The sequence below is a fragment of the Megalops cyprinoides genome, chromosome 25, assembly GCF_013368585.1.
Source record: "Megalops cyprinoides isolate fMegCyp1 chromosome 25, fMegCyp1.pri, whole genome shotgun sequence".
Lineage (NCBI taxonomy): Eukaryota > Metazoa > Chordata > Actinopteri > Elopiformes > Megalopidae > Megalops > Megalops cyprinoides.
Genome location: NC_050607.1, coordinates 9,736,212 through 9,748,732, shown reverse-complemented (window position 1 = coordinate 9,748,732; position 12,521 = coordinate 9,736,212). Strand labels below are relative to the sequence as shown.

Here is a 12,521-nt window from a genome sequence, read left to right as displayed (position 1 = left end):
GTGCAGTTTTGTCTTTCTGCATTCATAACACTTTTTGTCACAATGTAGACACTGTAGACTAACTGTATTTGTGTGTGTATATATAACTTGGTTGCTAACCCTCCTTGTTCTGTATGCAGGGTACAGTAAATTCAGGCTGGTGAATGGTTCAGACTCCTGCTCTGGTCGAGTGGAGCTGCAGTACAGCGGTAAGTGGGGCTCGGTGTGTGATGCATGCTGGGATATGAGAGCCGCCACTGCCCTCTGTCAGCAGCTGGGCTGTGGGACAGCAGTGGCAATCCCGGGACAGGCCTGGTTTGGAAAGGGGAGCGGGCCAATCTGGACTGATGTATTTGAGTGCCAGGGGAACGAGACACGCCTCTCACAGTGCGCCGTCTCTTCCTGGAAGCGAGCTGCATGCTCACATGGGCAAGAAGCAGGAGTCATTTGCTCTGGTGAGCATCGCTATGGTTGGTTTTGGCATGTTTCTGTACATACCACCCATGACTGTTTGCTAAAGGTCAACACCATCATACAGCTGTGGGAGGAGGAGTTTAAATTATGTGAGGGTATCTTAACAACAGTACAACGGAAATTGTGAGAATGAGACATACAAAAGCCCAGAAGAAGAGGAAGCTCTGAGTATAGATGTTGCCTAACCTTTGGTATTTAATTCTGTTAACTGAACATGATTTCCCATTTAAATCATTGTCAATGAACCACAATTTCTTATTTTCTTCTCAGCACTATCTTACTGTACCTCCAACTCATGATCACATTTGTATTCCATTATACTGTGTGATCTTTTGTAGAAGTGTGAAGTTTCAGTATAAATCAAAAGTCGTTCAGAGAATTAGATTAGCATTTTGTAACTAGTGTTTTGAATGTTGCTGTAGTTAAGAGCGTCTGCAAGGTGACCGTAAATGTAAATGCACGTTATGCTGTATGATATTTTGCATACATTGCCAATATTAATGTAAAGGTTTGTTATGTATCATAAGTGGTACACAAAATGGCCTCTGTCTCTGCCTGTATCTCCAGGTAGGGGTGATGTGAGGCTGGTGAATGGTGGCAGTCCCTGTGCTGGGAGGGTGGAGCTTCATCACGATGGACAGTGGGGGACAGTGTGTGATGATGGCTGGGATATGAAGGAAGCTGCAGTGGTGTGCAGAGAATTGGGGTGTCAGGAAGCTGTGAAAACACCAATCACAGCTCATTTTGGAAAGGGTTCTGGGAGAATATGGATGACAAGACTGTCCTGCAAAGGGTCAGAGTCCAAGCTGAAGGACTGTATATCATTTAGGTGGGGTGTAGACACAGACCTCTGTAATCTTGAAAAGGATGCCGGCGTCATCTGCTCAGGTTTGTTTGGTCAGCTCGTTAAATGTTTACTGCTTAGGAACTTTGGAGGGAACTTTATGAGACTTATGACTGTGTGAGAAAGATGCTATAATGAGGAATAGGATCAGAGAAAAGAAGAGAAGTGTTATGGTGATGATTATTATTTTCATTATTCCTGGTGTTATCTGGTATTACTATTTTTATGTATGTATATTTAATTGTTATAACATGAATTATAGATATTATAGATTATAGAAATTATAGATATTTATAGTACATACAATTAATATGTATTTAAAATGTAACAAATTCATTGTTGGACATTATTGGTGTGAATGTTGTTTTCTTGCTTAGGTCCCAGGCTGGTTGGGGGGCCTCACCAGTGCTCTGGGAGAGTAGAGTTCTTGAATGGTGACACAATGTGTGACGCTGTGTTCGACCAGAGGGACGCAGAGGTTGTGTGTCGGGAGCTGGGGTGCGCGGGACCTGCAGAGGTGCTGAAGGCAGCTGCATTTGGAGAGGGGGAGGGTCAGGTGTGGTCAGAGGAGATTCAGTGTAAAGGTAATGAGTCCCAACTCATCGACTGTCCAAGATCATCCATACAAAATGAGAGCTGCTCTCATAAGCAAGATGTGGGAGTCATGTGTTTTGGTAAGTGCTCCTTGTTCTCAAAACTTATTTTTACATGGATTATGTTGATGATTTTTGTTGCCATAATGAATTATACTATCATCATTTGGAGACCCAGTTATGCATGAAAACATACAAAAATGTCATTACTTTGCAGTTTTGTCTATCTGCATCCATAACATTTTTGTCACAATCTAGACACTGTAGACTGACTGTATTTGTGTTTGTATGTATAACCTGGAGCTAGCAATCCTCTTCTGTATGCAGGGTACAGTAAATTCAGGCTGATGAATGGTTCAGACTCCTGCTCTGGTCGAGTGGAGCTGCAGTACAGCGGTGAGTGGGGCTCGGTGTGTGATGCATGCTGGGATATGAGAGCCGCCACTGTCCTTTGTCAGCAGCTGGGTTGTGGGACAGCAGTGGCAATCCTGGGACAGGCCTGGTTTGGAGAGGGGAGTGGGCCAATCTGGACTGATGTGTTTGAGTGCCAAGGGAGTGAGCCACGCCTGTCACTGTGCACTGTCTCTTCCTGGAATCGAGCTGCATGCTCGCATGCACAAGATGCAGGAGTCGTCTGCTCTGGTGAGCATTGTTATGGTTTGTTTAGACATATATGTGCACATGCTGCATGTGACCATTGGCTGTAGAAAGGCGGGGGTTTGTGGGAGCAGGGGCTGGGTGTGATTTGTGTTTTGGAACTGTTTAACACATGTGAAGTTGTCAAACAACTCTGCAATAAAGAAGTCCAGTTTGTCTTTACATTTAATTTTACAGTGCAAATTAACATCTATTTTAAGTCAAAGCACATTGATTGACTGATTGTACTCTCTGCAGGATCAAACTCTTCAGATCTTGATGGGCAGGTGAGGCTGGTTGGAGAGAATGGATGTGAAGGCCAGGTGGAGGTGTACTACCAGCAGACCTGGAGGAGAGTTCTCCTGGACACCTGGGGCTTCAATGAGACCTCAGTAGTGTGCAGACAGCTGGGCTGTGGCTCAGCTGAGCAGGTCCAAAGCTCCTCTCCATCTGGGAGGAGGAACAGGGATGATTGCCTCACAGGGTTCAGGTGTTCTGGTGCGGAGTCTCACCTGGGGAACTGCGGTGCTCCTCACACACTCACCTGTAGTTCCAGCCAGCAGGTGTCCATCATCTGCTCCAGTGAGTACAGAGGGTGAACCTCATCATTACCAAGCACTTCAACAGTAAAGCCACACAACTTACTTCATCATACAAATATTTTACAATACAATGATTGTTATTGTATAAGTGTAAGGGGCTGAGCTCCAAATGAAATCTGTAGTAATTATTTTATTACTAGTGTTAGTGATTGGCTGAGTCTCTGAAGGTGCCATGTTTTATTATTCCCTGTACCTGAAAGTGTTTTAGCACAGATCAGTAAAACGTGATACAATGAAATATTTACAAAGTGTTTCATTAAAAAAAATGTTGTGCCATGTTTCCACAATCCCTGACATGATGGTAAAAATAAGTTCATAGCAAACATAGATGCTTTGTTAAAGTAAGTCTTACAAGAAGACTGAATATTATTGGGACTCTTCTCACAAGTTCTTATTGTCATGACTGCGGCGTCTTAGCCGGTTGTTTTCTTTTCCCTGTCCATGTGCTTTTGTTTTTCCTTGTGTTCTAGCCCTGCCCCGTTCTCCGCCCACCTGATTGTCTCTACCTGCCTGCCTGCACACCTGCATCCCATCTTGTCATCTGCCTTGCCCTATATATTCCCCGTTTGTTTCTTGTCTCGTTGCTAGTTCGTCTCAGTTATCTGTTTCGCTACAAGCTATTTTTCCTGTTCTGCCTGCCAGCCTGTTTTCCCGATCTTGCCTGTTTCCCTCGACCGTGTTTTTGGATCTGTTTGGTACTGTTAGCCGCGTTTTTCTGGTTTTCCGACTTTGCCTGTTTTTTGACTTCGTTTTCTGGATTCCCCGTATCGGCTTATTATACTTCGCTTGGTGCACCCATTCCGCTGTCTGCGCTTGAGTCCCTGCCTGAGTTGTGACACTTATTTGGTTTGGCAAACATGTTATGTCACGTCAGACATTTCAAACAGTTAAGTAAAGATATTTTGTGGTATAAACATCAGAGAGGTCAAAAGGCCTAAATGTCAACATGAATTCTTATGTTCTTCTTACAACACAGAATCCTTGAGTATGCAACAGAGGGTTTGGAAGTTGATCATAAGTATTAGAACCCCCTCCATTATATTTCTGTGTTGCTGTTCTGTACACAATGTTGTATTTGTACTCATGTGTGAGTTCGAGTTTTTTCCTCTACTCCAACTTTCTGTTTGTCTCTCTCAGCATTTGACTCTTTTTCTCTCTTGCTCTCCTACATCTCTCTCTCTCTCTCTCTCTCTCTCTCTCAGACCACAGGTCCCTCAGGCTGGTGGGGGGAGGGGGGGACTGTGCTGGAAGGCTGGAGGTGTTCCACAGGGGCTCCTGGGGTACGGTGTGTGGTGATTCCTGGGACCTGGAGGATGCTCAGGTGGTGTGCAGGCAGCTCCGGTGTGGGACGGCCCTCAGTGTCCCCTCACCCTCCCCCTACAGGCCAGGAACTGGAGCCATCTGGCTGGATGAGGTGGGCTGCGTGGGGAACGAGACGTCCCTGCGGGAGTGTCCCTCAGCAGAGTGGGGACAACACAACTGTGGACACCAAAAGGATGTAGGGATCATTTGCTCAGGTACAAAAAACCTCTGTGTTTCTCAGTCCTGGTCCTGGGGACCCACTGTGTATGCTAGTTTAAATGACCTCTCAGTTAATTAGGTTTATCTCACCTATTAAATGAGCACTGATTTCTCTTTGAATAAATACCTAAATATGGTGTTGCAAAATTTTCAAAATGTGAAATTTTCCACGGGATGCCTGCTTTCATTGTAACTTGTAATGATGTTAGCGTTGTTATTTTATGGACAAGACAACTCAGTCAGAGTGGAGTTGTGCATTTGATATGCTTCACTTCATTGTGACAGAATTCAAGCAGCTCAGACTGGGAATGACACAAAACACAGAGGGTTGTGAGGGGCAGGCAGAAGTCTTCTACAACGGCACCTGGGGGAGTGTGTGTATGAATGACATGGTGCCAGATACAGCTCAAGTGATCTGCCGCCAGCTGGGCTGTGGGGACGCTGTAGGTTTTCAAGACGGAACCACCTCTTTGCCACCGGATGCTCCTCGATGGTTGGACAACGTGCACTGCCGTCCTCATGACACTTCCCTCTGGCAGTGCCAGTCTTCACCTTGGGGTCAAAACGATTGCAGTCCCAATGAGGTGGCTGTTATCACCTGCACAGGTAAAGACACCAGCTGTCCCAACACCAGGGACACAATGTTCTTATTGAGCAGTTGTTGTACAACTTTAACCAGCAAGAAAGAATGTTTCAGTGCTTTTTCGATACTTTTGAGCAATCATTTATTCAAAATGTCAATATGGACCTGTCCTGCTGTGGCAGCTCTCCATTAGTGAATGCTGCCATATCTCAGCTGATTTTAAGTCAGTATAATATTTATTATATCATATATTATAATGATAAAAATAATATAAAGAGTGGTCTGATGAAAGTGAACATTTCATAGATCATTGTCGGGTACTATTTACATCACTATTATGATTTAAGGTGAAGTGGCTTCATTAAATCTATAAAATCTATAAATATATAAAATTACGCACTGTATTTTGACTAACGTTTTTATATTTGCTTTTTTCAGCTTGATATTTGCTGTAATTCTGTCTGATGTGTGTCTTTTGTTGTCAAATGATAAATTTCTAAAATGGGGCTTTTCCATCTGAAGGTCGCAAGAGGAAAGTTCCCAGCTTGGAGACATTGCGTAAGTGGAAGAAGACCCAGGTGAATCAGCAGACAGGTGAGTTCAGAACCACACCAGCGATTTCCCAGAGTCTCTCAGGCAAAGTGAATGAGTGACCCAGCTGCTCCGTTCCAGAGCTGAGGCTGGCCAGCCCCAGGAACTGTGCAATGGCAGTTAAACATTCAAATCTGTGAATCTCATATGTCAGACGCTGATGGTTAGACCCTGCACACCAGCTAGCTTTCTTTAGCTTCTTTGAGACGCTTAACTGTCCCCTACTCTCTGTATACTTGCATGCAGGCTGCATCCTCTGTCTGTCTCTGCCTCTGTGTGGTGCAGCAAGCTTCCTGTTGCAGTCAGGACAGCAGAGACGCTGGCCATCTTCTGTCACAGACAGCTCTTCATGCTACGTCTCAGCCCCCTGCCTAACCCTGATCTTTTATCACCCTTACGTATATTTTTTTGTATATGTGGATGTGTACTTCAAGCTTATTATACGTAACTATATGTATGGAGGTTTACTCACATGATGTGTTAGCACTGTATTTGAATGGCATATTGCAGAGGTTCTCAAGGTTGGTCCTGGGGACCCCCTGCTATGATAGGTTTTGTTCAATTCTTTCATTTGGTTAAAATAATATTAAGAGAAAAATTATGGAAGAACCCAAAAACATGTTATCAACATTTTTGGCTGTAATAAAAACCAGCATATACAGGGGCTCCCCAGGACCAAGTTTTAAAACCACTGATTCTCCAGGTATTTGTTATAATTACACAAACTCACAGCACACCCCCCCCCCCCCCCCCCAACCAGGAGAGCCGAAATGTACCGAAGTGACCCAGCCCCCATCAGGTATTTCCATCCCAGCTGTGATCTTCCTGGTGCTGGGGACTCTGCTGTTCCTGCTGCTGGCTCTGCTGTTTGTGCAGGTGTCCCGGAGGAGGGCACTGAAGAGAGGTAAGGCTGGATGGATCTGATTCTATCATGCCAATGACTTGGTCATTCAATCTTAAAAAAAGAAACACGTTTGAAGGAATCAAAGAGAAATGACACAATATTGGTCTCATAATTGGGAAATAACAGAGTATCCTGGATGCATCAGCTTCAGTGATGTCCTTCTCTTATGAAGTCAGAGCTCCACTGTTGGACACCACCTGTGTGTTTTTTTGCTGGTTCTTTGTGACCTGAGAAGTCTGTGTGTCTCTCTGTAGCCGCTCCCACAGACCTGTCCCAGAGGAATCCAGACCCCATATATGAGGCCATCTACGAGGACATCGAACACAAAGAGGCAAGAAAGGCAACATACAGAGTCTCCCAGGGGGGTGAGTCCAAAAATTAATCCTTATGGGTATCATTCACAGGTAGTCAATCACCTCCCTACAACACACTACAACACAACAGCTGACCATGTGGCACCTCACAAATGACACTTTCTGTCTCACAGCCACTCACTCGCACACTCAAACTGATCTCAGAACAGGCAGATAGTGCTGCCAGACACAGACAGGAGGAAGAGCCACTGCTGCTGTACTCTTCAAACTCTGAATACTGCAGAGCAGCACAGCACCATTCTGGTATGGGTGCATTTTACTCATCAGGGTTTGCAGAGGATCCGTCCCGCAGATAAAAATCAGTCAGGCAGGTGCATTGGAATTGATCCATCGTGCAGATAAGAATCAATAGGGTGGGTGTGTAGAGCCGTATTCTAACTGCCGTGCGTCTGCCTCTAGTCATGTGATCATGGTACAGAAACCACACGAGTCTCCCGCAGCTTCAGTGCTGTAACCTTGCAGGAGGAGGAGAGAGAAACATGTCTGTACAGCACGGGGGGAGAGGATGCACATGATCAGCGGTGACAGTTAACGTCTGTGTGTCTGTGTGTGTGTGGGAAAGTTTTGGGTACAGTGTGAGGGAGAGAGAGCGCATGTGTGGGTGGGTACATTCATGTACATGAGTGTTTCTGTATGTGTGCAACTGTACTTGTGCTGATTCACTCCTGCTTACCTGGGAAACACACAAACGGGGGACAGCTGTCTGACCACAGACATTATAGCCCTTCTCTGCCGTTCACAGGAAGTGTCCTTTCTGAGGATTTACACTCTGGGTATGAAGACATGGGGGACGGTGAAGCAGACGCCATGTCAGGTATGGATGAGCTGTTTGGGTCTCTGAGTGGATCGGGGAGGTAGTGATGGAGAGAGGGGCCTTGCATGACACACTCATTGGGATGTGAGGACATGCTGTGTCAAATCAAGACACAATAACACACTGCAGTTTGAGATTTGTCTGGGTTACATTTCACCATGTAGTTTCAGGCTGTGTTAGTGGAGTGCAGAGACACGGTGCAGTATTTCCCAGTGCTGTTGTGATGAGCTTTGAGTTTAGATCTCTTTCATTCAGGCGATTCTGGGAGAGAAGAGGGGGGTGAGGATTATGATGATGTCATCATCATCGAGCAGAGTCAAGGTAGCCTGGCAGACATGATTTTCTTCATTAAGCTTTTTAAAATTGTCATCACACCTGTTTCTTTTATACTGAAAATAATAATCCATTTTGTCATGGAATTACCATAATGACATATTGCTATTTCCCAGTTTATATTGCTAATTCCCAATTTCTCTGGCTCAGGAGAGCTGATGACAGAGGACACGCTCGAGAAATATGATGATGTCATTACCATCAATCAGACTGCAGGAAATTTGACAAGTGAGTTGATTATCATTCAGAGTTGTCTGGAAAAATATCATTATTGCGAGTACAAAAATTACTGTTTGCTCAGAATTTTTTTTTTTTTTTTTGGGGTCTCACCAACTCAGCGCAGTGGTAGTAGTTCTTCTGCATTGCTCCTGAACTTGCATCAATGTTGTGCTTCTGTTTAAGGAGGTGTGCTGACAGGAGACAACACAGAGTACTATGATGATGTTATGAGCATGGGGCAGAGTGCAGACGTTGTGGCAGGTCAGTGTCTCTCCACAGATGAGAATTAATATGAATGAACATCACTGTTCAATGTTGTGTGCTGTTGGCACTCAGAGCTCTGTCTTCACATTTGTGTTAGACCTGTGACTGAGGAAGTGGAATTCTGCTTGTTTAAATCAAGTACATAGTCATTGTTTATCTGCAAACCTCATTTGTGCTGAGAAGCGGCTGCTTTCTATATTGCCTCTCTGTGTCTGGTGTCACTACCTGCTGCACCACATCACTCCCTGTGTGAGGTTTGTAACAGTCACTCATCTGAAGCTCTGTCTGTGTGGTTTTTGACAGACACTTCATTTTTTACTGATGCTTAAATCACTGCTACAGATTATGAAACAGGGACCTTACTCTATCCCTTACTCTGTCCCTGCAGTGGGGAGAGTCCTGGCCACACTGTCTCCAGAGGATGGACTCCCAGCTCCCCATGGGCCTGTCTATGATGATGTGGGGTGGAGCCACAGAAGTGGGGAGCCATAGTTTGACTGACAGTTTTGTCTGGGGATAAACCCCACCCACAGACTGAGACAATTCCATGCTCAGCAGCCAGATAAAGGTGAATGTACATTGCTAGTGTCACTTCCAAAGTCAGTAATTGTGTGTTTCCTTTTTACAAAACAAGTTTTATTTTTTCGTGCTGTGTTTGTCTGTTTCTTTGAATTTGGATAAAGCTGGAGGAAGGGAATGTATTATTCACTTGTTACTCTGTATTCTTCTCAAATCGCAGCATATTTTGCTTCATGTTGTAGAGATTGTATGAAATTTTTTGAAATGTTTCATGTCATTCAATGTTATGCCATTCATGTCAAACCACAGAAAACTGCCGTGTTTCCACAGAAAAAACTTCCTACAGGGAAATTGTGCCTCTCTGAAATTCATACACAACTTAACTTTAAATGCATATGAGCAACTAACCATGAAAAGATGTACTGCAGAGTTGAGAACAATTATAGATCCTTCATTTATCTGCGTTCAACTTTTAAAATTAAGTAAAGTATGCAAAATACCTTTTTTGCTCAATTTCACATTATTTCTGCTTTTTTGAAGAATTTTGTAATAATTTTTGTCATTACGACAGTGGTCTTTTGAATGTAAAATATCTACTTTGAATGTTTTTGCATTATGTATGCCATGATTTTTCAAATAAAATCATAATCAATAAAAAGTCTTATTGTGCTGTTATAATTTGAAAATATGTTACTGTGCAAAAGAAACATATTACAGTAACCTATTTCTGCATAAAAATGAAATTGGTCAGTCTTGGTCAGTCAGACAATGTGAACAATGAACATGTACAAAACAGCAAAATGGCTTGCCAGTAATTATTCCGATACTGGTATGATAAGCTTTGAGAAATTATGTATTCGTATCAAATATACTGTATATTCTTATATAAGACTAAGAACATCATTGCAAAAAATGATAGTTTTGAACAGGGAAAGGAGCCTCTCATGTTATTCCTCTCAGACTTTCCTATATGTACTGTCTTCCTTGCGCAAGAGGGAGCTATTCTATGCCTTTACAGTAGGCAAATACGGACACTGGTGGAGTTTTAAAAGTAGTTTATAATAAATTGGAAATGGCTTGATAGCATTGTAAAGGTTACTGCAGGGTCCTGGAGACTGCACAAGTTTTTGTTATTTCACATTTATTTTCCTACGCATAAACATATCTTTCCATCGCCTGTGTTTCTCACCACATTGTCTGTTGCACTCACTTTCTGTCTGTGTGTGTGTGGGATGATTGTGTGTGTGTGTGTGTGTGTGTGTGTGTGTGTGTGTGTGTGTCTGTGTCTGTCTTTCTCTGTGTCTCTGTGCAAGTGTAACCCTGCTTAACTGGGAGACATACAAGCAGAGGGAGTCGAGCATTATGATGATGTCGTCGCCACTGAGCAGAGTCCAGGTAGTCTGCCAGTTTTTTTTTTTTTTTTATATATATTTATGCTTCAAACAATGATCCATTTTCTCATACAATATCTGTAGTGACAACGGTCCACTAATCAGAAGATACTGTTTTAATATGTCTGGTTCAGGAGAGCTGACGACAGAGGACACACCAGAGAACTATGATGTTGTTGTTCCAATCTATCAGACTGCAAGCAACTTGTCAAGTGAGTTCACTTTACCAGTAGTGCACATTATAGACAGGGTGTTCTGGAAGAATATCATTTTTGCAAGTAGTACTAGTACTAGTAATAGTTATTTTGTATTCTTCCCAAACTTGCATCAATGCTGTGTTTCTGTTTAAGGAGGTGTGCGGACAGGGGACACCACAGAGTACTATGATGATGTTATGAGCATGGGGCAGAGTGCAGACGTTGTGGCAGGTCAGTGTCTCTCCACAGATGAGAATTAGCATGAAGGAACATCACTGTTCAATGAAACCTTTACAATGTTGCATGCAGCTGGTGTTCAGAACTTTGTTAACATTTGTGTTGTTCTCGTAAATTAGGAACTTAAGCACATACATAGTCACTGTTAATCTGCAAACTCACAAGACGTGTGCTGAGGAGCGGCTGCTTTCTTCACTGTCTGTGTCTGGTGTCACTACTCGCTGCACCACGTCACTCCCTGTGTGAGGTTTATAACAGTCACTCAGCTTTAGCTCTGTCTGTGTGGTTTTTGACAGATGCTTAACTACTCATCACAGACACTTAATTCACTGTTACAGGTTGTGAAACAGGGAGCTGCTTTTCTTTCACGGTTCCTTGCCCTGTTCTTGTACCTGTGCATAACTGCCCTGCGTGTCTCTAGCCTGTGTCCCTTACTCTGTCCCTGCAGCGGGGAGAGTCCTGGCCACACTGTCCCCTGAGGAGAGACTCCCGGCCCCTGATGGGCCTGACTATGATGATGTGGGGGAGGAGCCACAGGACTTTGGTGAGGTAGCTTGAGTGACAGTTTCGTTTGAGGATGGCCCCACCCACAGACTGAGGCAATTCCACGCTTAGCAGCCAGATAAAGATGATTGTACATTGCTGTTGTCACTTCCAAAGCCTCACAGTAATTTTGTATTTCCTTTTAATGAAATCAATGTAGTTCTTTCAGCCTTTTGTCCTATTCCTTTGCATTTGTAAACAGTTGGAGGTGATAGCTCACAAGCAACTTTGTGTTTTCTTAAATTTCAGCATATTTTGGTTCCAGTTATAGGGATTGTGTAATATTTTTTAAAGGCTTCAGTATTCCACCCCAGTGTTTTCATACAAAAAATCTGCTCCAGAAAAGTCATGCCTCTGAAATGAAAACTCAAATCAAAATATGATTTTCCCAATAAATGCACATGAGTAATTAACAATGAAAAGGCGACCAGTGCTTCATAGGTAGGGAAAAATGTAAATTTGGTGGTGGATCCTTTGTTTTTCCATGCTCATCTTGACTTCATGGTTATCATATGTAAAACTCTTGTTTGGCTGTGCTCAATTAAATGTTATCATTTGTGCTTTTTTGGATTTATGATGATTTTTATACCATGACAATGGAATGTTCTACTTCAGATATCAATTTTGAATGTTTATGCAGAATATGTACAATTCATTTTCAAATAAAATCACATTAGATAAAAAATAAATCTCATTGTGCTTTTATCACTGTGCTACATATCATGTGACCAAGCCTAGGGTCTCAATGGTTTAACTTTGGTTAATGGTTTAAGCCTTTTCTGACAATCTTCACTTCCTCCCCAAGAGCTTATGAAACCTAAGTTAATTAGTACATAATCAGTATAAAGTCCTGAAGATAACATATAAAATAACTTATAAATTATATAAGCTAATAAATTATAT

The 12,521-nt window shown here is 43.0% G+C and overlaps 1 protein-coding gene across 1 annotated transcript in view; it reads left to right on the top strand.

Annotated features, from left to right (window-relative positions):
* The window catches only part of LOC118771693 (antigen WC1.1-like), a 32,935-nt gene extending 21,302 nt beyond the window's left edge, over nucleotides 1–11,633 (top strand). Inside the window, 17 exon segments of the mRNA XM_036519701.1 lie at nucleotides 120–434; nucleotides 1,021–1,354; nucleotides 1,682–1,971; nucleotides 2,218–2,532; nucleotides 2,785–3,121; nucleotides 4,338–4,645; nucleotides 4,935–5,255; nucleotides 5,755–5,826; nucleotides 6,584–6,727; nucleotides 6,982–7,092; nucleotides 7,844–7,915; nucleotides 8,171–8,236; nucleotides 8,399–8,476; nucleotides 8,651–8,728; nucleotides 9,120–9,209; nucleotides 10,992–11,069; nucleotides 11,524–11,633. Of these exon segments, the coding sequence (XP_036375594.1) occupies nucleotides 120–434; nucleotides 1,021–1,354; nucleotides 1,682–1,971; nucleotides 2,218–2,532; nucleotides 2,785–3,121; nucleotides 4,338–4,645; nucleotides 4,935–5,255; nucleotides 5,755–5,826; nucleotides 6,584–6,727; nucleotides 6,982–7,092; nucleotides 7,844–7,915; nucleotides 8,171–8,236; nucleotides 8,399–8,476; nucleotides 8,651–8,728; nucleotides 9,120–9,209; nucleotides 10,992–11,069; nucleotides 11,524–11,633 (3,119 nt within the window).
* Nucleotides 11,634–12,521: the final 888 nt, after the last annotated feature.